At 35.4% G+C, this 21,705-nt stretch overlaps 1 protein-coding gene across 2 annotated transcripts; it reads right to left on the reverse strand.

The window, feature by feature from the left end:
* Positions 1-4,943: 4,943 nt before the first annotated feature.
* LOC145691087 (uncharacterized) lies at positions 4,944-20,244 on the reverse strand. Of its 2 annotated transcripts, none has more exons than XM_081766762.1 (2): positions 20,194-20,244; positions 4,944-9,309 (listed from the first exon to the last, which is right to left on the reverse strand). In XM_081766762.1, coding segments are annotated over exons 1-2 (963 nt in total). In that variant the 5' UTR covers positions 20,196-20,244; the 3' UTR covers positions 4,944-8,348. The 2 variants fall into 2 exon arrangements, with proteins under 2 accessions (XP_081622888.1, XP_081622887.1); XM_081766761.1 differs by having other exon boundaries at positions 20,081-20,202.
* Between the last annotated feature and the right edge of the window lie 1,461 nt (positions 20,245-21,705).

The raw sequence follows: 21,705 nt of genomic DNA on the forward strand, positions 1-21,705 counted from the left end.
AGTTAATTGACTATTTTTACGTCTTACAGTAGGTCAGAGATAGAGTATTCATCTCTGTAGGTTCCGGGTTTAATTCCAAGTGGGCTTTATGTGGACAGACACGTCTGCGTTTTCTCGGATTCATTCCGCGATCTTCCTCATTACCATCATTTATTCTCTTAGCCGTAGAACATATTCCTGGGCGTCAAACGTAAAGGAAACTAAATTTATTAGGAGGACCACTTTTTGGCGGGAAGAGCAATTATTTTTTTTTTTTAAATACAAGAATGTTGATGTTTTATAATAGAAAATAACCTTTATGCGTAAGAACCTTTAGTAACCGTTCCGAAATGTTACAGACTGTTCAATAAGTGGCGTATGAACATTTGCTTCGTTCAACAATAGATGGTGCTTCATCGCCTTCGCACAGTCACGAGTTACCCTTCTTCAAAAGAAACGTACGAATGGAATGTTGGTTGTAATAAGTTGTAAAGCCACAGGAAAATGGCGACTATCGAGAAAGGTCCGCAGAGAAACTTAGCACATAATAATGATTCTCATAAATATGACCTCGGTTACAACTTCTTTGATGACCCAGTGTATGTGTTTGGAGTGTAGAACAGTAAAAATACCGGCGAGGTAAGAAAAAATTTTTCTCTGATGTTTTGTTACACTGTTGGTTAACGCCTTATTACCTCAGACTCTGGATTGGAAAACATGGTCTGTAGGTGTGTGTTGTTACGTGCATGTTCATATGCAAATCAATTCACTATAAATTCTTCACGACTCTTGCAGGTTGGCAAAGAAAATCATGAGCATTTCCTGATGAAGTAGCTGCTAACATAATGAATGCCGGTTACCTCCATATTGTTGAAATTATATGGAAGCTAGTGTGCATTGTGTAATGTTGAAAGGAAGCTAGTGTGCCTTTTTGAAAGAAATGATACTCTTATCCTTTTCAAGATGAACTTCACATGGACGACAGAGGGATCTCCTGTATAAAAAAATAAATATAAATAAAAAAAAAAAAACAGAAATAGAGTATGTGAGCAGGATATTTGGCAGAGAGTGAAACGGAAAAAAGAAATATAATGGAAAAGTATACTTTCGGTAATTGGAAGGATGTTGTTCCAGCAAGTAAAGTAGGGGAAACATGTAGGTGTCCCAAAAAAATGCTGGAAAAAATTAAGGGAACAAGGAGATTAATTTTCACTCATTCTGGGACTTGGCTGATTATGCACACAACAGTTACGTGACTCAAAATATCAGAATTCGGAATACGAAACGTTTGTACACAAAGGAAAAACGAGCTCCGTGGCTATGCGTTTAGCGTACGCGCCTTTAGCATGGGAGACCCAGGTTGGATTCCCGGCTGGAGCTCATGTGGTTCGGATTTGGCGTTAATCAGGAGGTCCCGTCACATATGGTCTCGCTGCTGAAAGGTGCGTTAAACTAATATCAACAAAGGGAATATCTAGTTCAGTCTCGTTTTCCTATAAACTGAAATTTAATGGTGTAGATATTAGAGTATGCAAGAAGTGTTTTTGTTGCAATTCACGGCCTTCACCATACCAGGAAAGGAAGAGATCAAGGATGGAAACGTCACAGCCGATAGTAATGAAAGTAGTACTCATCACAACCTTTTGCAAAAGTCAGTTTGAAATCTACAAGGAAGTTTATAACATATATACCAAAATATGGCAGTCAGTAGAGACGGTGCAAAAACATGAACAAGCAGTACGTGAACTGCGATCTCACAATAAGTTCTCTGTATGAGATAAAGTATGTTCCATAGTGTACACCTCAGCATGTAAGATGCATTAGTTCTGGCAGATACCGAAGCCTTTTTTTTTTTTTTAGGAATTTTGTATATGATTTAAATTACCTAAATATAACACCTGTTCCTTTTGAGACTCAAATAAGGTAAAGTTGGATCATGCTAAATCTGTACATGACGAAAAGGAAGTCAAAGCCAGTAGAACACTAATCCTTGCTAGGGGCAGAAGCCACTAAAGAAATACTCATTCATGTCGCATGGCTTGCTTCCTTAAGTCCTACTAAATACCATGTCATTTGCGTTGATTTAGAAAAGACCCTCCCAACTCCAAAATTAGCTGTTGGTCCAGCTTTATACAAAAAAGTCTGGAGTTATAATTTCAGTTCACGATCGTGGCCCGAACATTGGCTTTATGTTTCTGTGGAGTGAAAATACAGCGAAGCGTGTTTCCTGTATTCCAGTTTTATACTGAAATACGTTATGGAAAGAAATGTGCACAGTGAAGAATATCGTAGTATTAGTGACGATTGCAAAGGGCAAAATGAAAGAGGAGCTTGATTGCCTTATGCTGTGCCCTGGTTCGGTGGACTATTTAAAAAGTAATTCATCATTTCCTAGTCGTAGGCTATACAAGCAACTGCCATGGGACCGTGATTTTGGCCGCATGAAGCCGTACGCACGTAAGCATGACATCGTGTATACAACAGATGAATGAGCAGAGGTAACCAACAATGCAAACAGGATGAAAATATTTCATGCAACACGCATACAGCAAATTGGCTTCAAAGATCTCACAACAACTGTATCAAAAATTAGCAAGGAAACAACAACAGACAAGAAGAAGCCTCTCAATTATTCAGAGGCAGCTGTGTTTAGGATGGATGTTTTGCATGTGAGCTATGCGTACCAAAATGTAGCACCTGTACGGATTACGTACAGGAACTAGGGATTACTTTACGAAAGGCAGCGTAAAGAAACTAGGCCGCTCATTGCCAGAAGTGAACTTCAGTGATTTGCCCTGCAAGTTACAGAAAAAATTCTCATCGATGTCCGGAAATACTGTGACGTAATCTCCATGTTGGAATGGATCCCCAAGTTTACCATTTTTTTTTTTATCGCAGCCTTGTTCCGACGGAGTTAGCTGGAAAGGAGTATGCCGTTACGTTGGATTGATTTATAAGAACGGCCTGCCTCGGTTGAATTTAACTCCTTTAGCCTAATCGGCAAAACCGTGGGACGTAAAACTTAAAGATTAAAGATTTCGGTTGAATTTAAGATAATTTGTGACTTACATTAGTATGACACTATGTGGTGTTATTAGTGAGAATGTTATCACTGACACTACATATGCATTAAACTTCAAAACTATTTTCTTTTCGTTACATATTTAAGTTTGGTTTTTTATTAATATGCATGCTTTTGTTCATAATACATTTGGTCATGCATTTGTGTTAATTTTATTCCACAGTACTGATACCCAACATTCTGATGTAATAAAGAGCTAACCAACAATGAGTAATATTGAACTGCAAAAGGGACAAATTTACTCACTTTGAATTTTAAATGTACACAATTGCATGTGTCTGTATAAAATAGAAATTTCAGTGATGCTTTTCGAATGAACTGCATTCCAGTACAATAACAATTCCGATTTATGGATCTCTTCAAACTTTCAAATGCTAATATCTCGAAAGCAGATTTTTGAGGGTTAGTTCCTTATTGTATCGAGACCTTTATTTAGATCTGCGTGTTTTACTCCCACAAACGCAATTGAATTCGCCACTGAGAAATTTTCTGTCTGAAACAGTATTGGTAGTTATCTTTTGATATCGCTTAGGGAGATTCCTCTAGATGAACGTTCGCGTATTACACAAACCCAACGGCACCTTCCTCGCTGATCTACTATGTAGCACGTGCATGGGCCCTTTGTTCAATTCTCGGTGGGGCAGCATTTAAATTTGAACGCATTATTCAGATTCCAACTGAAACTCTAGGTATACGTGTGATGAAGAGGTGGTACTTAAAGGGAAGATAAAGTGTCATGTTACAAACCAAGGGGATAGTTTTTTCATGAATTCTCAAGATTCACGCACCTATCTTTTCACCTAACATTATTAACATTACTTTGTGACAATTTTTTAACGCTAGAGCATCTCACCCAATGGAATACATGTTTGCAACAAAATAGTCTTGAAATATAATCATACGAACATTTTAAGATAAAAGCCGGTAGTCCGTAGTCGGCACAAAGAGGGTTTTAACACAATTCTCTTATGGAACTATAATTCCATTCCAGCAGAAATTGATCGTAATAGACGTTAAAAGGGATTTTAGAGCACTCCTTTAATATTAAAATCCAGACAACCTCGTGGATACGAATGTGTACATCCCCTTTAGTAACTACCCACCTTAATAGACAGAATGTCATACAATTCATATGCTTTGCATTCAAATATTTTATTTGTTCTTAGATTATCTGAAATGTTTCATGTTCGAATTCCAATAGGAAAATATGAAATTGGAGTAGTATCTCAATCATCAGAAGATGGAAATACATTCAATTTAGATATAATGACTTTTCTTGCACAAAATGAAATAAATAAGTTGATTCGGCGTCGTATATTCTGTAGAAACTTCTTAGACTTGAGTGAGTGTTCCCTGATATTAGCACCAGCTCAAAAATGTAGATGCTCTCCTTTTCTACGAAGAATTGTATAGAAAGAAAAAAAGGCAGTGGAAAGAGGAATAAGACAACCTATTAAACGAAGTTTCCCCTGGGCGCTTTTTAGCTAGTTTTTTTTGATCGAAAGTTAAGCCTGAGCAAAGATTTTGTCAGCATAAGCAAATTACGGATTTACGTCGATTTCCATAATGACACATTTTGAAAGCTGCTAAGCAGACCAGCGTAAATATTTTATGATTTCTTCCTCAAAACTACTCTATGATATGATTGTATTAATAAAATAATTTCTACGTCATATAAAAACTAGGAAAGCACACGTACATTTGTAATGCTTTTGAAGATGATTCATAAAAGACAGATTATATAGATAATACATACTTTTTAATTATTAATATTAAACCAGAAGAACATCAAAATATGTTTCTTCCCACTTACTGGTAAAAATGGTAGATGGACATAAGACTATTTGGTATAACATTTGTTTAAATTTAGAAAGAAAATCAAAACAGAAAACCAATCGCACCCAAATTTATTTTCACGAGGTGTTTAGATACATAGTAGATAGTGGCTTCAGCAATACGAACGACTTTTGTTATTAAAATTATTCACCATTACCAACATTAACAAAAAAAAAAAAAAAAAAAGACTTGATTTATACGTGAAACCTTTCAGTCAGGACCCTCTCTTTTCTTATATCTACCTCTTTCTCTATATATACATATATATGAGAGATAAAAAGTCTTGACTGAAATATTATAAACGATAATTGCTAATACGTACAGTGTTATTAAGTCATACCTACAAATAACAAAGAATGATTTCTCTCATCCTCCACAAAATAAATAAGTATAAACAATTCATACGGATTTGTGGACAGAAGTGCATAGTTTCGAAGCTAGGGCTATCCAAAAGAGTGAAAAATCTATATTGCAATCGCCTTGTGTCGAGAAAGAGAAATCATGGACTGGTACTTTTTAGCACTATAATAGTCACACACACTACATGCAAAATGCACATTTCAGCAATGTGCATTGTGTCGCTAGTGATTCCCTACAAAGCCCAAACATGCTCACAACGTGAATCCCAGATGTGTTCTGAATAGGTTCCGAGCAAGCAGAAGGTAAGCTTTGAGGGCGGTCCATATGTTGTACGCTGGCGGGAAGGTGGAAGTGTTCGGGATTGCCTACTCCAAGATTTATCATGTTCGGGAAAACACATACTACGATGTTAATACCTAAAAGGTATATTTCACGTTTATAATATACAAGCGTTAAACAATATGTTTCAGTACTCATTATTCTGGAGGCGAGAAACCACAGAGTTAACGGTCCTTAACACATCCGACTTCCCGGCAACACATTACGTATAGATTGCCGGCAAGGACGATTTTGGGTCCATCTTTAATTCAAAGTATACTAGAGAATAATTGGGAGTAAGTTTGGAAATTATAGTGTGGTCAACTGGTTTTGTAGGATAATGAAAATAGTATATTATGAATATTCATCTACCATATGACTTACTTTACATTCTCGCTTACCTGGTTCGTGCACTGTGTATAAAATACTTGGCATCAAGGTTGATAAAATTAATGAATTATATTTATTATAGTATGTGAATAAAAAGTTTTCCTGGACAACGAGTAGGTAATCACGCTGTTGTGATTAATCTTAATCGACTAAGAACGAAGGTAAAATATTTGAATGGATACTTTGTTAAGAATATTATTATTACCGACACTAGATAGTACAAGGTTCTTATGCTTATAGTTTCAACAACTGAGATAACCTTTATATTTCACGAGAAGTGATATAACAATTTTGTTATTCTAGTCCTATTATTTGTTATGTGTACTTGAACATAGATGGATAAGTGGCAAACGAACACAACTAGTATTTCAATGATGTCGCTACTCAAATTATAGCCCTTATACATTACAAATATATACGTAATAATTGGGCACTTGCTTACACGCTGTATAGTGGATCTTCTAATAATGCACTTGAATCAATAACATGTATAAACGTCGGCTCCACACAATCATTTACATATACAATTGGACCAACACCGTGAAATATAATGTAATGTATTACTATTTTGTTATTGATATCTTACTTCTACCAACGGATGGCATTATAATACAGTAGATTTCCTAAAACTCAACACTCGATAACCCGTCACCCGACCACACCCTAGCAGGGCGAAAAGACAGGAAGGGTATGGCAAAATTTTCATTATGACAGCCTTATGCCTTCATAAAGTACTTTCCTGAGGGCTATCTTATCAATAAATTACTGTACGTTGTGTATTCAATTAATTTTCATTTTCATGTATAGTAAAGGCTCTATGACTTCTTAAAGTATGTACCGTACTTTTCCTTTGTTTAAAGGTAATTGGGTAGTTTACTCTCTGTTGTATTATCAAGTAATCAATACATACACGTACAGTACTGTATTTTTTGAAGAAACACTCGTACTATTCATTTCTAATTCTATTTCCGACAACCCGGCATTGTTCACAAACTTGGCCACCCTTCGGTTCAAATTAGGAGGGGTTTTCGAGACTTTGCTGTACTTCGATTTCTTTAGATATACTTATGGCCGTAAAACTTTGGACCTGTAAATTGATGACATGAATAAATATCTACCTATTATCCTTTACTTTTGCAACAATACTGTGGATACTATGAAGTATGAGGCACCTACTTATTGTTTTACTCCTTTTTTTACGCACTTTTACCAACAGATGACTTTAGTATTTCACTGATTTCACTATGGCTGCATGCACTTATATTGTAGAATAAGTGGTGTATATATATATATATATATATATATATATATATATATCGAAATATCTGATCAAGGCTGTTCTTAATTTGCAAACACTATATTCACAAAATTTACTACTACTTGTTCCTCATATAACAATAACTTTATATCTCATCAAGGATGGTTTATATATAATTAGATATTTCACAATTCCGTTCTTTTCACTTCCCAGCAATGTTCTTCCTCGTTGCCTCCGTCTGCATTCCACTGTTTTCAGGATTGGAAATTATGTTAGATACGGATTACATTATCTTTGTTAATTGTCAATCTTCTGACTTCAGTAGGATTATTGCGTTTTTGACTGGCGATAATGGTTTATAGAGAATTCTTTGTGCACACGTTGCACAGCGCTGGAATACGTACTTTTGGATGTCACGTGTGTGACTTCCTTTACCTTGATAAAAAACGCAAATTCGTAGCTTGTCTTTGAAATAATGCTTGTTGCAATGTAGATTTTCTACACCATTGCATGGCTCTAGGTTTGAAACTATGCACTTTTGCCCACAGTTTATATTCATGCTTTTTTCTTCTGAGTGATCAATTGTTTCATAAGTTTGCTAGTATATGTCATCAACATACTGTACATGTATTAACATGTTAACATATTTCATTGTATGTTTATCAAAAACTATGAAGTACCTAAGAAGGAGTATGAAGCTAAGAGGGAAAATGAATGTACATGTGAATGGAGAAAGTAATTTGTAACATTCTAATGATAACTATATACATTCGTCTAAATACATGTTTTAACAGATTCTAAAACAGGTGTTAGATACGACTGGTAATCAGTAGTAAATTAGGATAACCAACTCAAATATCTTACAAGTAAGAAATTTAATATGTTCAAGGATATATTTGCAGTGTTAACATCATTAGGAATATTACGTCCTCAAAAACAGTGAACCAACTATTCTATGATAACCAGTACTTCGTAAATTATTAACCTAAAAATATCTCTATCAATTCGCATTATAATTACTCCGCTCTTAACATAAACGGAGTGCGTCGTTTATATCTATGAATACAAATAATACATTCAAATTTTACTATTGCTGTAAATAATTTCATCTAGATAGTATTACAATCACAATGCTGAAACCATATTTTTCCAGAGTCTCGATAATACAAATGAATATTTCGCATGTTGTGAAGTAACATGACGCAACAAATCAGTTGTACTAGGGAATCCTGTACCACAAAACGAACAATGATAGTACTCTGATCCTTTGTGCCATATTTCTGTATGAGAAAGTAAATGATGTTTCTGAACAAAGGTAGCATAACATACTGGACATTTGTACGGTCTCTCTCCTGTGTGAAGACGAACATGGCTTTTCAAATGACCAGGTTGAATAAAGCTACTAGAACAATATTTACATTTGTAACGTCTTTCGTTCAGATGGATTTTAATGTGGGTTTCAAAATGACTCTTCTGGTAAAATTGCTTCTGGCAGTAATCACAGATCATGGGTGAGGAGAGTTTAAAGGGTCTTCTAGTATGGCGTCCAGTTGCTATAACTTTCTGTAGATGGAGTGCCAATGCACTTCTTTGCTTAAATTTGCGGCCACATCCATCACAAGATAATTTACCTAAGAGATGATGTATATTCCCTAAGCGGTTATATATTCGTATGTGTCGCAACAGATCTTTATGTTTCCTGAAGTTCATTCCGCATTCACCACAGCAAAAGGGCCTGTATCCGATATGACTAAAAATATCATCTTCTAACTGCTCTTTTCGACGATATTTTGATCCACAAATTCCACATTCATATGGTTTAACGTTACCGTGAATACGAAGATGTAGATATAACTGGGACCTCTGTTTGAAGCATGTTCCGCACTGTGAGCATTTATGGGGTTTTTCCCCTGTGTGGATTCTTATGTGCTCGTCGTGATTTGCTTTCCCTACAAATCCTTTTGAACAGTACTTGCAGAAATATTTGAATTTTTTAAAATCCACTCCAGCAGCCCCCAGCAGGCCACCAAACAGATCCTCTTTATTCTCAGACTGCTCGATATTTAGACGCAAATCAGTGTAATCCCTGGAAGAAAAAAAATAGTACGGTGAAGTCAAGTAAAACGAAGTGCGATACAAGTCTTCCTTCAGACTGTAACAGATTGTTATACAATGTAATTCACAACGTTTCTGTTAATTACGAAACACAGTGCAAATATAAAGCTGGACTAGAGGAAATTAAAATAATAAATGTGTGATAGAATTAACTTTAAACAGCGGTTATTATTATCTAAGGGTACAAACCAAGGCTCAAAATTATAGTCGTACGAAAATGCATAAATATAGGTTGAGACTGGAATATTAATTGCTACGAGAACCTAGGCAATATGATAATATGCCACTTTTCCCAGCACATAAGCAAAGCTGGAGGTTCAGTGTAGCTCGGATTGAGATACGAGCTAACATTGCCTTAAGGCTAAGATTTGACACTATACCAGAATTCAAGTAGATCAAAAAGTTTAATTACTTCACAGTTTTGATGCTATTGAAATAGATGAAAGAAAAAGCAAATCAAATATGAATGAATAAAAAGTTAGTTAGCAAAGTTCAACGAAAGAGCAGAGCTGAATGAGACATTAAGGTATTTTAGCTTTTTGCATGTCCTTTTTAACCTATAAAATACTTCAAAAAAAATTGAAAATAAGAAGCAGTACGTAATCACAGAAACTATTTTGTTAAAGAGTGGTGGAGCTTCTATATGTGTTAAACTAAAGCAAAATTTGGCACCAAAATTATGTGGGCTAAAGAAGAATGATTAACAACAATATATGATAATGGTGGTATTGCAACAAAGTAGAGTGATGTTCTACTCTAAAACAAACACAAATGCCCTGAGATTGTGTCTTCAAGTACGGACAAATTAGATTAATTTTCTAGTAATAGAACATCATGTACTATGAAACAACTCTAAAAAGAATCAGAATTATGTACAAAGAATTGAGGTAAAGTTTTAGCTGAACGATCGAACATAACGGTAGCAGCCTGTTTGGATAAAACAAAAGTGTAATCCTCATCAGCAACAACATCAGGATTCGCTAATCGATGATAGTCATCTGAGAGGAAACTAGCTATCAACAACTACTACAAGAAAAATAAAGGGGGTATTTGATGGATCAACAATTACTCGAAGATGGGCTTTGGCCTCTTTCATGAACATGTTAGACGTAGCAGTACTAAACTCTTATCTAGTTAACAAATATCATAATCCGAATTGGAATGTGTAAAAGAATCATACGCGAGGGTTTTGTTTTTTTAAAAAAAATCAGAGTTAGTTTATGAATTGATTAGATGTCTAATGTTGAGAAGAGGTGAGTCATCTACTTTGGAAAAGGTTTTAAGAGAGATTTTTTTCAAATATGGTATTAAGATTAAACGCAATAAGCCAGCAAGATCTAAAGAAACGAAAAGGAAACGGGGATATCAGTTGTGCCCTAGTTCTATAGACAGGAAAACCAAAGTCGTATGCTACAAATATCAGAATAATGTGTGCATTGAGCATATGTTCATTCTATGTAAGCAATGCATGTAATATGCAGTCTTGCAGAAATACATCAAGGCAGAAGTGAGCACAAATAACAAAATCATCTATATTATGAACAACAACAACAAAAGAAAATTCTCACGTTAAATATGCACACTGGATGTAAAATTTTATACCATATATGTAACATGAAACTTTTCATCTTTTCATATTCGAAATAAATTTAGTTTATTATAGTTTTTATTGTACCCATTATATAATCTAAGAATTTATATATATATATATATATATATATATATATATATATATATATATGTGTGTGTGTGTGTGTGTGTGTGTGTATTGTGTATGTAGAAGTGTACATATTATACGAAATAAATGTCAATTTGTTACATATTCAGAATGATCTCCACGAAATTATAGTCACATGGTCACACTACAGTGTACGTCGGCCTCGCAGGCCCGGAGAGTATAAACTACGATAAGAAAAGCGTAGTGTCATTACGGGTTAAAGAAAATATGAAAAACGTCAGAATATCAAAATTGTACAGAAACGATGTCTTTAGAAACTAATATGGAATGAAGGCATCATTAAACCAACACGACTTTTTTAGAACTTAACGAGGGACGAGAACAAATACACTTCCATCGAAAACAGTAACAAAAGAAACCCTTAGCATAGGAAAAATTGGAATGAACTTTAATAATTAATGTTAGACCCTACCGAGCTCGGAGCATAGTGAAGCTCGTACTTGACTCAAACATCACTCTATAATTTCAACAAGGGGCACGAAAAGTTGATCAGTGGACCTGATGAATTTCGTGAAATTTTCTGTATAGTTCTTTGGGTATGGTATGCATGTATAAGCTTAAGAGGCAAATAATAAATGCATGTGAATGACGATGATGATAGAATAACGATATTAGCAAAACATGGGGAAAATATATACAAATTAATTGTGTACCATAAAATAAACAGTCTGGGTTTGAGCCAAGAATCCCTATAACTAGGATAATTTCCTGGTAAGAAATTACTTTCAGGATTAAGCAATTGATGCTAAATTAATGCTCTAGTGAACAAAAAAGATTGAGAATACCTTGAACGAATTATTCACGCGAGCGTCAAATATCTAGAATTGAAGTCATTAAGTTTTACGTCCCACGTTTAAGACGACTAGGCTAAAGGAAACGGTAATAATGAGAAATGATTAAAACAATGGAATGAAGAACGTAGAAAGAAACGGGAGAATTGCGAGAAAACCCATGCACGCGATGTTTGTACATCACAAAGTTCACCTAGCCCGAGCTGGGATCGGACCAATGATCTCATGCACCAGATATTTAGAATTGAAAAGATGAGGGAATCTTGTACAACAAAGTTTTGGTTTAATTGCTGTTCCTTAGCATTGAGCTTTAGATCTCGACCTTTATATCTAGTTCTGCTACATCTCGAGTTTTATACCTAGTTCCACTCGTAAATATGATAAATATTTCTCCTTTTAATTGCTTTTTTTTTACAAGTGCCGGTTTAAAATTAGTTTCTTCAGAAACTAGCATAACAACACAGAATATACCACTTAAAATCTTAGGAGCAATATTGGATGTACCAAGTTTTGTTGTACACAAACAACAAACAAAATCACTATCCTTACAGTTGTCTTGCATATGCTAGTGGTGAAAGTATTTAAGTTCGTTCTGAGGGAACGCTAGCTAATGCTAATGTAACTATGATCCATTAATTATGTTGAGACCCATTTTTTCTACTGTCATTATGTCATATATGCTGACTATATATGTCATTATTCCATACATACTGAATATATGCCTTAGCGTTCACCTGTGGTGCATGGGGTCACGGGTTCAAACCCTGCTGGGTTTAGTCATGTCCATTTATCTTTGGTTTGCATACTCTATTATTTGTGCTGGAGCAGCGGTGACTCAGTAGTAGCTTCAACTCTGGTGCATGGGGTCCCTGGTTCGATCCACGTTCGAGCCAAGTGAACCTTGTGGTGGACACACACCGTGAGCGTGGGTTTCCTCGGGATCCTCCCGTTTCCTTTCACTTTCTTCATTGCACCATTTCATTTATCTCATCATCGTCTCGTTTAGCCTAACCAGCATAATCGTGAGACGTAAAACTCAAAAATTTCATTTCATGAATACATATTCCTGCTTCAGCAGGCAAGTCAAACTATAACGTTATTAAAATAATATAGAAAATAATGAAATGTTTTAATTTCACAAAAAAAAAAAAAAAAAAAAAAAAACAGAGTAAGAGATCAAATTATTCCTGGCTCTTGGTCGTCAAACACTGGCTATATGTGTCTCACAGCACTTGAACTTAGTTGAGTATGGTGCACATACAGATATATGTCAGGAACAAGAGAAATACCCGATTATAAATGAGGCAACTACGAATATATCATTATTAAAGTAGATACTTTCCTATCACTTGGCATAAGTGTCAAGCTGGAATCCAGGAATTGTGAGAACGTATCTACTAATGTTGAGACTATAACAAAATGAAAACAAGGAACAATTTATTTTGTGTAGCTTCTCACTGACTTCCGAAATATATAACAGCAAGTAAAAGTGGAGAAATCCGTATACAGTAGCTATTTGATCACGATATTAACATATAATTTTAACAATGATTTAAATGATGAATTTGAACCCTTATTATAAATATACATATAAGAAAGGAAAAGAAAAACACAGAAGAAAGTATCTTATCCAAGCAAATTAACGAAGACCCTTTGTTTCGACAATATAGGATCTCATCAACTGGACATTAGAACTAATTCGTGAATTTCACAGTTACATTTAATTATCTCTCATTTTCATTCGCATAAAGGAAATACATAAAGATTCTAATTCTTCGCCCCACAGAAATGATCTTAACAGAATGAAGTACTTTCGTGATAGCTTTTGTTTCACGTCTTTGTGTAACACTGCTCTAATGAAGGACAGCATCTGGTAATAACTGAATTGCAAAACACGACGAGGAATTGAATCCAGCGCAGTTAGCAAGTGCATATATTATTATGCAGGATCTACACTGTATGGGTCATTCTCCACCACAATAACTCGCCTCCGTAAGAGCTGGACTACCATGCAACTCTTCCTGATTTAACTTTCATTTACATTTGATATATATTACACGATATTCGATGTCTTTAAAATGCAAAAGCGAAACTAATTCTAATATACTATTGTGTACCACAATGTGTAATCAAACAAAATATTTAATTGAATTGGAAAATGTGTATAAAATTGGCAATTTATGTAGTGGAGTCAGTTTGAATATTCTTTAAGATTCATAGTCCAATGGAAACTTTAGAGTGTCTTGACTTCTACAATCCAAATGACCGGCTATGACTTCTAGAACTAGCAAGACTCAGAAACAATGTGCAAGAATGTTGACATGACGGAAAAATCACGTAAATACTACCGGATTTTCTTCCGGGTATTTGAAGTTGTATTTTGACGTCGAGACTCTGTGAGTCAGAGCATTCATCATTAGTTTTTGTCTACTCCGTCATTCTGTCCATCAGAGTTTCTGCTTATCAGTTACCAAAAGGAAGTGATTATGCATTGTTTCCTCTAGTCTTAAAGTCATACCAATCCATACCATGCTCTGTGATTATTCAATTATTCAACATCAGATCATTAAATTCTTATTTTAAAATATTTCTGTTATGGAATTCTATCTTTGAACTTCTATTCCCATGTTTTTGTTCAATTCTGAGCTACATTTTCTACGCCCCGAAGACGTGCATTAATTTAAATTTCTTGTCGGAGGAACTTGGTGGATGTCAAGGCCTTCAGTAATTCCATATACGAGAGTGGTCTGGGGTTCGCAACTCAGACAAAAGGACTCGGTTTGATATATCTCCGGGAGGTTTCTAACTGCCATTTACGTCAAAAAACCGGTCAAGTTTAAGATAGATTGAAAACCTATTTTAGGTTTTAGCATAGTGGAATGAGCGATCTTTTGGATAGTGGAAAAAACTATTTTGTATGTTGAATGTCAATGTCCAAATTCATTTTGGTTTCGTAATGTCTAGCGAAGTGCAGAAGTGTGCAATCATATTTCAAAGTGTATTCTTACGTTTTAGATATTAAGTGCTAAGGTTATATTTAAGGTGGTTTAGGAATTTTAGATTATGTTACATAAAGGTCAAAGTTATATTAGTTATTTAAGTTACAAAGGCTATTTTTCTTGACTTATTTTGCCCATGCGCATTGATGAGTTAAGAGTCTTCATCCCAGCGAAATTAAAATACCGCTAATTTTAAAGTAATTATGTTATATCTTCAAATAGATTAAAGATAATTAAAATATGGAACAAGAGCGCCCTAGACAATATTATTTTGTAGGAGGTACCGTTATCACAAGTCACCTAGTGGCTTTCCGTTTTCAGCCGTTTAGAAACGCGAAAATAAATGCCGATTTTCAAAATGGCTCGAAATTGAAAGCAGATAAGTGAGTCGTAATAACGGTTTCTCATGTAAAATAATATTTTCTAGGGCGCTCTTGTTCCACATTTCGATTATCTTTTATCTATTTGAAGATATCACATAATTACGGTAAAATTAGCGGTATTTTAATTTCGCCGGGATAAAGACTCTTAACAGAATTGTTAGGTTATACATTTACAAGTAGTGGAATTAAACAAAAAGACAGCGCAAACCCAAACAAGAATTCCACATAGATATAATACTAGGCTAAACAGTAAAGTGAATCAAGGAACGAATACAGAAACTCCAGCAAACAATTCTGTTAGGGTTGAAATTGCTCAAAATTTGTTACCGATTCTGAGGTTCGATGTCAAAAGTGGCGATGATATTCGTTTATTTATGGAAGAATATGATGACATATGTAGGATCAATGGTTGGGACGAAACTAAGAAAAAGGAAATGTTATTTTTGGCATTTACAGGGCAATTTAGGATAGGCAATTTAGGTATTCTTGCAGAGACAATGTGAACAGTCACAATCTTAAGACAATTTAAAAACACTTATTTTTAAGGAGTTTGGTAGATCTACACTAGGTTTAGACATAGAAGATCATTTGCAAGAAAGAATATAAAAACCTGATGAATCAGTCACGAACTTCGTGTTATGACATGGTTTTGCTGATTCAGAGATTAGATGTCAAGTCGTCAGAGGAAAGGGTGATTGTTCTTATAGCCTCTACATTACAACCTTATTATTTAGAGCGCATTGGAGCCTATGAATTTAAAACTATAAAAGAAATGTTACGTGCTTTAGTTAAGCTTGAGAAAAATAAACCTCGTGTACAGAGTAGGGAAGAACGCGAACATAATACTTCCGTTACGAAATAATTTTGGAAGCTCGTACTTCCAAAGTTAAAAACTTCATTAACAGCAGATTCTTCCGAGGTGGAGTCAGATAGTGAAGTACATATGAAAGTCCTGAACAATCAGGAAAAGAGGAAGAAAAAGAACATCTTAGTTAAGCAGGAGGCTAGTGAACCGAAAGTGCAGAGTTAATCAAATAATCAGGCACAAAATTCCGTTACTGCCGATCAATTGGAGTCGTTGGAGAAAAATGTTAGTTTTACAGATTAGTCAGCAGCAATATGATCAGAACAACAGTAAAACTAGCAATAAAAACAATGGTAATAAGAACAGACACAATTTTCAAGTAAAAGGGAATAATTTTTTCAGACAAAATAGGAGAAATCAGAATCACAACTCGAGTCAAAGAGGAAATTTTAGGGGTCGGTTCCGTGGTAATTTTAGAGGCAAGTCGAGAAATCAATTGTATCCTAGAGGTACCACAATTACCACTTCCAAACAACTGTGTCTGGTAGTAATAATCAACAGTATCCGAATCAGGCACAAACACATCCCATTTGTTCTGTTTGTGGTCATGGATTTCACACAGAGAATGCATGTTTATTGCGGAAATACTCTTTAAACGCGTAATGTCTGTGAATGTGGGAGGTACATTTGCAGATAACGCAGTATTCGAGAAAAAGATTCATGTTGTAAAATCATCCATTACTACACAAGAAATTATGAGTTTAATGCCCTTACTCATAGAATATAAGAATGGTCATCCTGTGTTAGATTCTGCTTCACAGATATCAATTATTGGAGAAGATATAGTTTCACCAAAGGCTAAAATTTTGAACATTCATACAGGAATAAAAAAAATTACTCCAAATTCTCTTTTGATAAATAAAATAACAATTGTTCATAAAACTCCAATTGACCAAAGCAGTGTATATATTTTAAGATTATATATTTGTGTTACACTTTCGGCAATGTAAATAAAAAGCCAGAGAATATAGTGCAAGTAATAGACCACATCAAATCTTTTCCTACCAGAAAATCACAGGATTCTCGAAGAGATTCTCAGAGAGAAATTTTTCAAAAGGACATTATTGTAAAAAAATAAACGAACTTTACTTGGAGAAATATCAACCAGAGGTTTTCCATAATATTTTTCAAGGGATCAAATGTAAGCCGGAAATTTCGTACGAATATCATAATAAAGTTTTTAACACCAGATTCAATTTAGCTTTTGGTAAGCCTCGCAGTATATGTATTAGGTATGCTTTTGGTATCCTCGCAGTATGCTTTTGCGTCCTACTTGTGACGAGTTAAAAGTCAAAATAGATAGTGCAATAGACGAGGATAAAATGAACTTGCAGTGTGAAAGAGAGGTTCATTTGTTAAAAGCACAAAAATTCTACGATGACTTGAAAGGAAAAAAAGCAAGCAAGCCCGGGATGATCCATCAGTCGATGTTTTATATTTAGACTATGAGCAGAACTTCCCTCTCCCTGTTCTACCTGTTGGAGAAATATTCTACAATAGGCAAATAAGGATTTATAACCAGTGCGTTTATTCCGCCCAGACAGGAACAGCAAAGATGTATATGTATGATGAAACAGTCGCAAATAGTGAGCAAATAAAACTGTGTTCTTCCTTAATCATTACATTGAAAATTTCATGGACACTAGTGTAAAAACTCTGTACATTTTTACAGACAACTGTGGAGGACAAAACAAAAACCTAACTCTCGTCCAGTATTTGTCCTTACTTGCTAATAGTAAGAAATTTGAAAATATTGTTCATCACTATCCGGATCCAGGACACTCCTTTCTCCGATGTGACAGACAGTTTGCATAGATTGAAAAATTCAGACGTCAAGAAGAGTATGTATATATACCGGAGGGAAGGTATTTACTTGTTCAGAGAGCATCCAAAAAGTTTCGCGTCATAAAAGTCAGCAAAACATGGTCACGGTCTTTTATAATTTCTTGGCACCTTGGTTCGTTAGGAACATAAGGAATGCGGACAAGGCGTTCAAAATCTCTATTTACAAGGTTTTACAGTATAAAGACCGAAACATTTGTGTATCCCACGGGCACTCTCCGGAAATAGAATATGATTGTTTTATTAGAGTCAAGAAAATTGCAGACATTAGTGAAGTAAACGTAAGCAAAGCACCTTGAGCTTACTGCAACTCCCTTCTAATTAGCGCAAAGAAGTTGCAAGATGTGCAAAAATTTTCTTCTAAATAGGTTCCAGACACCCATAAAGAATGGTATGCCAATTTTTGCTGTGCAGAAATCGAAATCTTTGAGTTTTACGTCCCACAAATATACCAGTTAGGCTAAAAGAGACAGCGATGATGAGTAATGAATGAAATGATGGAATGAAGAAAGTGGGAGGAAACGGGAGAACTCCGAGAAAATCCATGCACACGGTGTTTGTCCACCACAAACTTCACTTGGCGGGGGGCTGGGATCGAACCCGGGACCCCAAACACCAGAGGTGAACGTTCTACCACTGAGCCACCACGGCTCCCAGTGTGTAGAAATTTAAAATAACATGAGTGATACTGATACAGATATGAACGAGTAGCTGACATTTTCAGTGAGTGTGAAAAACATATCGCCATTTGCATTTTTGTATTTCTGTAATAATGTACTGTAATAATAAAAAAATATTTTTTTTATTGTTAACTATAAATATCTTATACAGTTAAGAGTTACACTTATTTCATGCACGTTTCCATACAGCAGGATAGCACTACAAATTCCAACACTGGTGGTAGACTGACTAGACTGCATTTTAAGTAGTGAAAGAAATTTAAGTGCACGTTAAGAATAGTCCGTAAAGTTTATAAGGTATTTCTTTCTTTCTTTCCTTTTATCTGTTTTAAATGATTTCCTGAGACCTTCTACCCTCTTACTACCGTGTTGCACGCCCAAATTATTTCGTGATATTCTGTTATATGCAATTATGACATCGATAAATTCACCCGTAGTGCTTTGGAAATTGTTTCTTACGATAGGAATTCAATTCATTGGTTCAGATTCCCTTCACGAGGATTTCCCAGAACGGGTATAAAAGTGCGTAAGGAAGTATCCCATAAAAATCCCTGTGAAAATGTACTAACTAACTTATGCTAGGTAGGCACTAAAAGCGAAAATAGTATCAAACCGGATCAGTGCTGGAGCGTAGCAGGAGGGGCTGTGTGGGGAATAGTCAGCAAGAAGCGGGCATCAGCAACGGAAGATATGTGCATAAATAAAGATAGTGCAAAAATTAGTAGATATCGCACAAAATCAGGTAGGTTAGAATGCTTGTCATCGTTTGATATGTGTAACTCTAGTAAACCTCAAATACAGCCTTCCTACATCGAGCAGAAATGATATGGTTCTAAAATACTGGTCCACATCCATTGAGTTGTAGTCAAGAGAGTAATCAACTTTGCTACTAACCCGCCTTCACTCGGAGCTCCTTCGTGGCTAAGCGGTTAGCGTACCCGCCTTTGGCGTTGGAGACCCGGGTTCGATTCTCGGCGGGAGCTGATGTGGTTCGGATTCCAGGTTAATCAGTACGTCCACGTCTCATATTGCCTTGCTGCTGAACGGGACGTTAAACTCACACTCAACTCAACTCAACCCGCCTTCACTCGCTCTCGCTCGCTCGGCTACGTAAATTGAGTATTGAGTTTCGATAAAGAAAGGAACCAACCTGGCTACGGACCCACCTTCATCAGCGTTGCCCACCAGCATTCTAGAACCTTCCCTCTCTGGTTACTGAGCTAAAGTTCCGTCAAGGTACGGAAATGTGACTTCTGAAATATTTCTAAGATTTAGTCACCAAATTACTCGATAGAAAGTATGCATTTCCGAAAAAAAAATGAAAGAAAAATAAAAATAAATTCACATGGGGTTGAATTCCTGTAAGTCCCGCGGCGCCAAACTTACGTACTAACCAATTCAAATTTAATTTAGCCTCAACTACTCTAACCTATACTGAACTAACCTAATGTTTTCATAAGTTGTTATTATCATATCGAAAACTATCACAGGGAATGAATATTGTAACCATTTTAATTGTTTTGTATCTTACATTGATATCTTAAGTAATCCACTTACATATTATTGGTGACCAGCTGATCCAAAAACTACCTGAAAATTCAGTGTTGCTAACACATGCTCCTAAAAAATAGTTATACCACTCGTAGATTATCGTTATAATAGTTAAACAAACCTTAAACTGCAGCTAAAAGATAATAAAAAGAAGATACATTTTCTAACTTTAGTCTATTTAAATGAGAAACATATAGCGGTAGTAATATATTTTGTTGATATACTTAAGTCATTCATTTTCAGCATTCCATCAAAATACTCAGGGGCGTCATTTCAGACTTCTATTGGGAGGGGGCAAGAGTTCCGCCTACATAAGACTTTCACGTTTTGAACTAGTATATTAGTAGACAATCGATTGAAGTGTATGTATTCCTCAAACTCTTGGTGGGGGTCAATTGCCCCTCCTGCCCTCCCTAAATGACACCCCTGAAAGTACTTAAAACATGTTTCGATTATTCTTTGACGAGAATCAATTAAGTCCTCTCTATTGTTTCTGCGTATCCTCACGGTAGTGAATGGTTACATTTTAGTGGAGTTCTTTTCTCTCTTTTGTTTCTTATGAAACACCACGGTTATGAACGGCGGGACCTATTGTTAACATTGGTAGTTGGGCTATGAGTTATGATTGGAGCCTTAATACGGCTCAGTTGGAGGTTGCACTTACTCACTTTTAACAATGCTAGAGTAGTTATCAGTTCAAGAGCCTTGGCTTAGTAGTATTCTTGATACAGGGCAACTTAAAATACAATACCACGGGAATACAGAGACCACTCCCGCTTTGCAATTCAAAACTTCTTCCATACAAAACAAGAATGTATATCAATGTAATATTACATGAGCAGAGTAACTGCTTATTTAGGATATATTTTAATCATCCTACAAAAATAAGTTTTGCATTAATTTGGACAGTCTTTATTTCAGCGTGTAAAAACATTTACGTAGCTAGTATGATAAAACAGAAGAAACGGGATAATTGTTTTTTGAGCTAACTTGTGATCACTCTACATTAGGAGATATCAAACTTGAACTTGTAATTTTCCTCCTCGTAATCCCTTGCCTGAGTATCAGTTACTAGGCAACTGAACTTTAGAGACTTGATCCGAGGAAAATTATTTCGTTTTTTTGATTTCGTACTGTATGTTCTAAATTGAAATAAGAATGATTCGAAGGAAAATGGTAAGCTTGGAAACAAGAGAGTAGAGAAACGGAGAAGGAACAACACAGAAGAGAGAGGGAGAAAAAAGAAAAATACAAGAAGTGGGTTTGGAAAGAAGGAATGAAAATGTATGTTTGAAGGATATACATAAAAGGAGAGAATAGTTGACAATAGAAGAGTGATAAAGAATTATAAGATCCAAAAAAAAAAAAAAGAAAGAAAAATGTTCTGCTCCCCACCATCAACCTATAAACACGATTCCAGGCGTAAGGATAAAATCCCCAGCAAACAGCACCGCTCAAAGTTATATGAAAGGAATACAAGATTTATGGGTACCATACTATATAATAAACTACTTCAAT

The sequence above is a fragment of the Thermobia domestica genome, chromosome 7, assembly GCF_964235325.1.
Source record: "Thermobia domestica chromosome 7, izTheDome1.hap1.1, whole genome shotgun sequence".
NCBI lineage: Eukaryota > Metazoa > Arthropoda > Insecta > Zygentoma > Lepismatidae > Thermobia > Thermobia domestica.

Bases quoted from the DNA above. Each gene is read 5' to 3' on its own strand.
- LOC145691087 (XM_081766761.1), bottom strand. From the start codon at position 20,109: ATGATAATAACAACTTATGAAAACATTAG. The intron at 9,310-20,080 runs GTTAGTTCAGTA...TTTTTCTTCCAG, and splicing joins ACAACTTATGAAAACATTAG to GGATTACACTGATTTGCGTC.